At 38.7% G+C, this 9517-nt stretch overlaps 1 protein-coding gene across 1 annotated transcript; it reads right to left on the reverse strand.

Moving 5' to 3' along the window:
- Positions 1 to 7446: 7446 nt before the first annotated feature.
- Positions 7447 to 9000, reverse strand: LOC109239528 (zinc finger MYM-type protein 1-like). The gene is made up of 2 exons (XM_019406109.1): positions 8439 to 9000; positions 7447 to 8288 (listed from the first exon to the last, which is right to left on the reverse strand). The coding sequence occupies exons 1-2, from the start codon at positions 8998 to 9000 to the stop codon at positions 7447 to 7449; spliced, it is 1404 nt and encodes a 467-aa protein (XP_019261654.1).
- Positions 9001 to 9517: the final 517 nt, after the last annotated feature.

Consider the following 9517-nt stretch of genomic DNA (forward strand, 5'->3'; position numbering starts at 1 on the left):
TTTTACCACAATACCAAATCCATCTTGTTTCCTATTCATTTGCATGTACTGACTGAATGGTTATCTATGTATATATATTTTTTGTTTAGTCATATAGTATCAGGAACCTATTAATTCAACCGCATAAGAAGGTAAAGAGGTTTCTATCAACTTCTGCATTCTTAGCTCACCCAACCTGTTCTCTTGGTTATGAATGACTTACTGATGCCTAACGGTCAAATAAAGTTCACAAGCTTACCTCTTCTCAACTCAATAAATAAAAAGAAAGAAAAATGATTTGGAAAAATAGAAAAGAAGAAGTAAAACATTAAATTAAGAAAAAGAAAAATGTTTTATAAGAAAAGAGAAAGAAAGAAAAGAAAATATATTTGGAAGGTATTTCAGCTTTATGTTAGCATGAGTAACAAGCTGATTTAGACTCCATAACCTTTTCGTGTACGTCTCTCTTGGACCCAAGAGTTAGATTCGTGCGGGGCATTACATTAATTTTGTTAGGAACGAAATAATTAGGTGTCATGCGGAAGCTAATAAAGCATATATTTACAACGATATATCAGATATAAAAGAGAAATATACCAAAAGTTAATGTGGTTCAGTCAATTGACCTATGTAAGATGAGCAATCCACTATATAAAGAGAGTACAAAATATCGAGAGAATAACCCCAGAAAGAGGCACATGCAAGTGGCAGGCTATCACGTATCTCACAAATTCTTTGCCTAAATAAGACTGTCAAACCTTTTACGGCTACATTATGGATGCTACTAAATGAGAACGAATAATCCTCAATTTATACAAGTCCAAATTACTAAATGAGAAGGAAGTATCTCAATTTATAGAAGTCCAAACCTTCTTTATTTTTTTCCGAAGTTGTTTGGATCTTACGCCATTTTGACTCACATTCTCTTTCATATGGATATATATTTTTAAAAAATTCAACACCGTTTGATTCCATTACCTTATTGACATGAATGCAGGGAATTTATGCTTTATAAGAAATCAATGTGCCTTGCTATTTTTAGCATATCCAATGAAAATACAATCAATTATCTTTGGTTCTATTTTTACCTTTTTGGGTTTAGGAATCTACACTTTTGTCCCACACTATGAAGTAACTCAAGTTGAGATTTCTTCCTTTCCATTTCTCATATAGAATAAAGTGAGTTCTACTATGGGAGATTCGATATAATATTCGGATAGATGTAAGGATAGCTTTCCCCCATAGCTTCTGGGGTAAACCCGAACTTATCAACAAAACATTCATCATTTCTTGAATAATCAATTCTTTTTTTCTACAATTTCATTGGATTGAGGCGTGTAAGGGAAGTTTTTTTGATGAATAATGTCATATTCTAAATATATTTGTTCAAAAGAAGATTCGTATTTACCGTCCCTATCGCTTCTTATCATTTTAATTTTCTTTTTAAGTTGCGTTTCAATTTTATTTTTGTATTGCTTGAACTACTAAGTAAGTAATCATAGCAATATCAAGTGCTATCATCAATACAATTAATGTAATACGTCTTTTCGCCGCGAGATGTTATTGACTTTATATCACAAATATATGTATGTATTAAGTGTAAAAGTACAAAATTCCCCTCAATTGACTTGTAAGAATGTTTAGTGTACTTAGATTTAACACATATTTGACCTTTTTTATTGTAAACTTAGGCATTACTTTCAAATTAATCATTGTGCAAAAGATTTTATAATTAACATGTCCCAAATGTGTATGGCACATATTATTTGATTCAAGTAAGTAAGAAAAAGCAAAAAAATTATTATCGTCAATGACCATTACACAGTTAGAAAATGCCCTCAGTAAGGTAACATTTTCCTACGAACATCTCATTCTTACTTATAACTATTTTGTCAGATACGAAAATATACTTAAACCCGTTCTTGACGAGAAATGCGTTAGAGACCAAATTCTTCTTCATTTCAAGATCATAAAGAATATTATTCAGAGTCACTACCTTGTCACAAATCATCTTAAAAAAAAAAGATTCCACATCCTTCAATCTTGGCTGTTGCAGAATTTTTCACAAAAAACGTCTTTTCAGGTCAACGATACCATATGAAGCAAACTGTCACGACCCGGATTTTTCACCATCGGGAGTCGTGATGGCGTCTACTAGTGAAAGCTAGGCAAGCCAACCAATTGAATTATTTACCTTGTTTCCATTTTAATCCGTTAACAATTAAGAACCAACATTTAATAAACAACAGAATTTAATAAGCGGAAGACTGAAAAATAATGTTTTAATAATGCCACCAATACCCATCCATAACAAGACTACCCAGAACTGGTGTCACAATTTCACAGACTATCTAGGAATACTACAAATAAAGGTCTGAAAGATTTAAAACAACACTGTCTCTGGAATACATGAAAGAAACAGAATAAAAGATAGAAGGAGACGCCAAGGCCTGCGGACGCCTGCAGGACTACCTCGGATCGCCTGGTGAACTAGAAGCAGCAACCTCACTGCGGTCCGAAAGCTACAGCTCCGGGATCTGCACAAAAGAGTGCAGAGTGTAGTATCAGCACAACCGACCCCATGTACTGGTAAGTGCCTAGCCTAACCTTGGCGAAATAGTGACGAGGCTAGGACCAGACTACGAAATAAACCTGTGCAGTTAAATCATATACAGCAGAAAAATAAAGGCAGGAATTTACAATTTACAAGTAGAGAGGGGGAGAGAGACATGCTGCGGGGATATCAAGTAACAACAGGAAACAAATAGATAACCGTAAAGGACACCATAACTTAAATATCAACAATAATCAGGAAATCAAGACAAGTGCACGGCATCACCCTTCATGCTTTTGCTCTCGTCCTCACCAAATATCAATATAAACGGCACGACATCACCCTTCGTGCTTTTACCTCACAAAATCATGGCACGAAATGATCCTTCGTGCATTATCACTCATATAAAGGCACAGAATGGTACATCGTGCGGCACGGCATCACCCTTCGTGCATTAACACTCTCTCACAAAATATCATGCACGACATCACCCTTCGTGCTTTAACACTCTCTCACCAAAACAATGCACGGCATCACCCTTCATGCTTTAATACTCTTCCTCACCCAAACAACAATCACAAACAATAAGGGCAAGGAATTAAATAGAATCACAATAAAATCACAATGAAAATCCCGGCAAGGGAACAATATCAAAAGCAACAACATCCCGGCAAGGGAACAATATTAAAAGCAACAACATACCGGCAAGGGAACAATATCAAAAGAAACAACATCCCGGTATCATAATCCTCTTCTCTTTTTCATATTTACTTCACAACTTAATTTACTACTTGAGCCAATGCTCTAAAATGCTCAATTACCAATGATACTTTCACAATTCGATTCACAACTTGAGGCAACGCTCTACAATGTTCAAATACCAACGATACTTTCACAAATCAATTCACAACTTGAGCCAACGCTCTTAAATGTTCAAATACCAATGATACTTTCACAAATCAATTCACAACTTGAGCCAACGCTCTTAAATGTTCAATTGCTCAATTTACTTCCACAAGCCTTGTTCAACAATAGGAATATCACATAAGGCATGAACAATACAAAACGGAGTCACATTAATCATGGTATAAGACTCGCGGGCATGCTTGACACCAAGAATAGATACTCATCACCATGCCTATACGTCGTACTCAATAATTAACACATAGCAAATAGGACACGACTCCTAATCCCTCAAGCTAAGGTTAGACTAAACACTTTCCTCGATGCCACGAACATAATTCAAGCCTCAACTACCGCTTTACCTCTTGATTCCACGACCAATTCGCTTGTATCTAGCCACAAGTTACTTAACTATATCAATAAATGCTAAATGAATCATCTCTAATGCATGAAAATAGGTTTCCTAAAGTTTTTCCCAAAAAGTCAAAATTCGAACCCGGGCCCACATGGTCAAACCCGAGGTTCAAACCAAAACCCAATTACTCATTCGCCCACGAAATCAAAAATATAATTTATTTTGAAATCGGACCTCAAATCGAGGTCCAAATTCCCAAAATTTAAAAAACCTAAGTTCTACCAAAAACACCCAATTTCCCCGATGAAAACCTTTGATTTTGAGTTGAAATCATGAGAAAAGATGTTAAAGATTAATTAAAATGAGTTAGAAATGACTTACAATCGATTTGGAAAAGTACTTGTCTTTGAAAAATCGCCCAAGGTGTTTAGGTTTTGAAAAGGTTGTAAAAATGGTTGAAATCCCGTCTGAAATTCATTTTAGCAGGTCTCTGATGCCGCAATTGCGACCAGGGTTCGCAATTCAGAAGTCTGCTTTCTTCGCATTTGCGAAGAATTTGTCGCATTTTTACCCTGAAGAAAACTGGTCACCTTCGCATTTGCGAGGGAAACTTCGTAAATGCGACATCGCATTTGCGACCAAGGCAGCCCAGGTCGATTTTCGCATTTGCGATGCTTTCTCGCATTTGCAAGCCAGGCTTCACGTTTGCGAAGCTTGCAGACGTGCAACATACCAGTTGAAAACCCTCAACTTCCTAAGTTCAATTTCACTCCGTGGCCTATCCAAAACTCACCCGAGCCCTCGGGGCTTCAAACCAAACATGCACGCAAGTCCAAAAATATCATACGGACTTGCTCGTGCGATCAAATCATCAAAATAACATCAATAACTATGAATTAAGCTTCAAATTCATGAAATCACTTAAGAACATCAAATTTTCCAATTTTCTCAAATAAGGTTCGATTCACGTCATTTCAAGTCCGTTTCTTACCAAATTTTACAGGCTCAACTTAAATCACATATAAGACCTGTATCGGGCTCCGGAACCAAAATACGGGCCTGATACCATCACATTCATTTACATTCAAATTTCCAAAAACTCTAGAAATTTCAGTTAAACACTTTTCTTCAAAAATTCATTTCTCGCGTTTGGGACTTCGGATTTCGATTCCGGGCATACGCCCAAGTCCCATATTTTCCTACGGACCCTCCGGGACCGTTAATCATGGGTCCGGGTCCGTTTACCCAAAATGTTGACCAAAGTCAACCTAAATTCATTTTAAAAGTAAAATTTATTATTTTTCACAGATTTTCACATAATGGCTTTCCGGATACACGTCCGGACTGCGCAGGCAAATTGAGGTGAGGCAAAAAGGAGGTTTTAAGGCCTCGGAACACAGAATTTACTTCTAAAACAAGTGATGACCTTTTGGATCATCACATTCTCCACCTCTAAAACGATCGTTCATCCTCGAACGGACATAAGAAGGAAGTACCTGAGTCGGAGAAAAGATGGGGGTATCGGCTCCGCATATCGGACTCGAACTCCCAGGTCGATGCCTCAGCAGGCTGACCTCTCCACTGAACATGAACAGAAGGGAAACTCTTCGATCTCAACTTACGAACCTGCCGGTCTAGAATAGCTACCGGCTCCTCCTCATAGGACAAGTTCTTGTCCAACTGGACAGTGCTGAAATCTAACACGTGGGATGGATTGCCGTGATACTTCTGAAGCATGGACACGTGAAACACTGGATGCACGGTTGATAAGCTCGGCGGCAACGCAAGTCTGTAAGCCACCTTTCCCACTCGATCAAGAATCTCAAACGGGCCAATGAACCTAGGGCTAAGCTTGCCCTTCTTTCCAAATCTCATCACGCCCTTCATAGGCGACACCCGAAGCAACACTCGATCGCCGACCATGAATGCCACATCACGAACCTTACGGTCGGCATAATTCTTTTGCCTGGACTAAGCTGTACGAAGCCTATCCTGGATGATCCTGACCTTGTCCAAGACATCCTGTACTAGATCCGTACCCAACAACCGAGCCTCTCCCAGCTCAAACCACCCAACCGGCGACCGACACCGCCTACCATATAAAGCCTCATAAGGAGCCATCTGAATGCTCGACTGGTAACTGTTGTTGTAGGCAAACTCCGCTAAAGGCAAAAACTGATCCCACGAGCCTCCAAAGTCAATAACACAAGCTCGGAGCATATCCTCCAAAATCTGAATAGTACGCTCGGACTGCCCGTCCGTGTGAGGATGAAATGTTGTGCTCAACTCAACCCGTGTGCCCATCTCACGATGAACTGCCCTCTAGAAATGCGAGGTAAACTGCGTACCTCAATCAGAAATGATAGACACGGGCACACCATGAAGACGAACAATCTCCCGGATATAGATCTCAGCTAACCTCTCAGAAGAATAGGAGACTGCCGCAGGAATGAAATGCGCTGACTTAGTCAGCCTATAAACAATAACCCACACTGCATCGAACTTCCTCTGAGTCCAACAACAAAGTTCATAGTGATATGCTCCCACTTCCACTCAGGAATCTCACTCTTCTGGAACAAACCACCAGGTCTCTGATGCTCGTACTTTACCTGCTGACAATTCAAACACCGAGCTACATAGGCAACAATATCCTTCTTCATCCTCCTCCACCAATAATGCTGCCGCAAATCTTGATACATCTTAGCGGCTCCCGGATGAATAGAGTACTGGGAACTATGGGCCTCCTCTAGAATCAACTCTCGAAGTTAATCCACATTAGGCACATAAATACGACCCTGCATCCTCAAAACTCCATTATCTCCCACGGTGACCTGCTTGGCACCGCCGTGCTGCACCGTGTCCTTTAGGACACACAAGTGAGGATCATCATACTGTCGATCTCGGATACGCTCAAATAATGAAGAACGAGCGACTGTGCAAGCTAACACACGGCTGGGCTCAGAGACATCCAACCTCACGAACTGACTGGCCAAAGCCTGAACATCCAAAGCAAGCGGTCTCTCACCGACCGGAATATATTCAAGACTGCCCATACTGGTTGACTTTCTACTCAAAGCATCGACCACCACATTGGCCTTCCCCGGATGATATAAGATGGTGATATCATAGTCTTTCAGTAACTCCAACCACCTTCTCTACCTCAAGTTTAGCTCCATCTACTTGAACAAGTATTGAAAACTCTTGTGATCCGTGAACACCTCACATGACACCAGAGGCGGACCCAGGATTTGAGAATGACGGGGGCACCATTATCATTAGAGTGAATTATCCAATTGACCCGCGAACACAAACTTCAACTTCATCATACTCCCAAATTGACCTACGAACACAAATTTTAAAATAAGCATTCCAAAAGAAAAAATCTTGCACATCCTTGCGCACACATGAACTAAACTGGAATAAACTTTAAAATGTAAAACAAGCTTAATGGCCTTAATAGCAATTCGTGACATACAACAGTAATCTACTGTTGTCCCAAAAAGAGAACTAAAGAAGGCACAACTTATATCAAAATACAAACTTCAATATTATAGAATGTCTTTAATTGATACTAATATTAAAAGTACATCATCCACTTATACTTGAACTCGACGCGTTCTCATACTCTGAAAACGGTCAATAATAGCATCATTGCTTACATTTTCAAATACTTCTTTTCAAAGTAACAAACTAAACAATCATTTGAAAATGCATCACCAATACTACTACGCAATTCATCCTTGATGTACTTCATGGATGAGAATGCTCTTTCTACCATTGCAATCGCGACAGGTAAAATTAGAGTCAACTTCACAAGTAAATAAACAAGTGAATATTTCTCCACAAGATTTGCTTCAACCAACGCTTTTGCCAAATCACCAATTCCTTTCAAATCTGAGAATCTAGGGTCACCATGTTTCATGTGCAATATGAAAGTGTCAAGTTGGTGACTAAGATCTCGAAGCTTCAATTCACCAAACTCATCTGGATAATACTTGGCCAATGTCATTATTATTTCCTTATCAAAATTAGCAAGCGAATCAGCCGGATTCAAGCTAGCCATACCAAGAAGCAAGTTACCACTAACAACATCAAAATGACTGTTAAGCTCCTGAAGTTGCAAATCAATCATTGTATAAAAAACCTCAACACGTAAGTGATGTGAATAAGTAACACTAGAAGGCCTACGCTTCGACTTTCCAGGAATATAGATTTCTTCCATATTGGGCACCAAAATGTCATGTTTAGCACAAAACAAAGAGACTTCATCCATTAATGATTTCCATCCTTCCTCTCTCATTTGTTGCAACCTTTCCTTTGTAAGGTCAAGAAATATCATGGCATTGACAATATCTTGCTCTTTCTTATGTAAAGCTTTACTCAGCTCGTTCGACATCAACAATACCTTCAACATCAAGTGAAGCATGAACACAAATTCAAATGAATTGATTTTACTAAAAAAATCTTCTGCTTGCAATCTATCATTAGCCTCAGAACCTTCATATTCAATCACCCCAAGCACATGAACAACAGATGCAAATAAAACAACAAAGTTATCTAATGTTTTACAATGTGATCCCCAACGAGTGTCGCCTGGCCTTTGAAGCCCTCGTTCTTGATTTAATCCTTTCCCACTTTAAACTTCACCATTCTCTAGCAATCTCTCCAATAATTCTGCTTGATGGTCCCGAAGTTTATCTCTACGTTTAAAGGATACTCCAATCGCATTCAACACATTAGCAACTATAGCAAAGAAAATTTCCACCTCCTTATGTTTTTTAGCAACCGCTACAAGCGTCAACTGTAATTGATGAGCAAAACAATGAATGCAATGTGCCGAAGGAGTTTCTTGCAAAATTAAATCTTTAAGACCATTCATTTTTCCTTGCATATTACTAGCTCCATCATAGCCTTGTCCACGTATTATGGATGGACTTAATGAGTGTTTCATAAGCAAAGAAAGTATTGCTTTCTTCAACGACTTTGCAGAGGTATCACCAACACGAACAAGACCAATAAATGGCTCGTTCACTTGGCCTTTTTTGTCAATATACCACAAAGCAAGGGCCATTTGTTCATGGTATGAAATATCCTTGGACTCATCAACTAAAATCCCGAAATAATCCCCATCTAAATCATTGATTATAGCTTTCACGGTTTCTTGTGCACGAGCACTCACAATGTCCTTTTGAATTTTTGGCGAAGTCATCATATCATTTTTTGGAGCATGTTTCAATATGACTCTATCCACTTGAGGGAGCCTTTTTGCAAGCCATTCCAAAAGCCCTATGTAAAGGCATTTTTTTTTAAGAATCACTTTCATCATGACCTCGAAAAGACAACCCAAAGTACAAGAGGAACCTTGCAACATCGATTGATGCATTTAAACGAATTCGGTGCTCATTTCTTTGTTTCTCAGATTGCTTATCAAAAGCAACTTGAATTGATTGAGATTGATTTGATAAGTCTAACATCTTGTTGAAACACTTGTGGTGGAGGCTATTTACTTGACCAACATGTAAAGGAAGTCTTTCCGAAGCTTTATTCCAAGCCTTAAAGCCCGTTTTTGTGAAAGCATCACCCGTGCTTCCATGAACATAATCATTTTTGAATAAATAACAACATAAACAAAATGCGGCATCTTTCTTGACACTATACTCCAGCCATCTATAATACGAACCTTTAAACCAACCCGGACTAAATTGACGCATTTTATTACCGAATAA

This window comes from Nicotiana attenuata, unplaced genomic scaffold, assembly GCF_001879085.1.
Source record: "Nicotiana attenuata strain UT unplaced genomic scaffold, NIATTr2, whole genome shotgun sequence".
In the NCBI taxonomy this organism is placed as follows: Eukaryota; Viridiplantae; Streptophyta; class Magnoliopsida; order Solanales; family Solanaceae; genus Nicotiana; species Nicotiana attenuata.

Bases quoted from the DNA above. Each gene is read 5' to 3' on its own strand.
- LOC109239528 (XM_019406109.1), bottom strand. From the start codon at position 9,000: ATGACTTCGCCAAAAATTCAAAAGGACATTGTGAGTGCTCGTGCACAA. The intron at 8,289-8,438 runs GTGAAGTTTAAA...TTGAATATGAAG, and splicing joins GGAGAGATTGCTAGAGAATG to GTTCTGAGGCTAATGATAGA.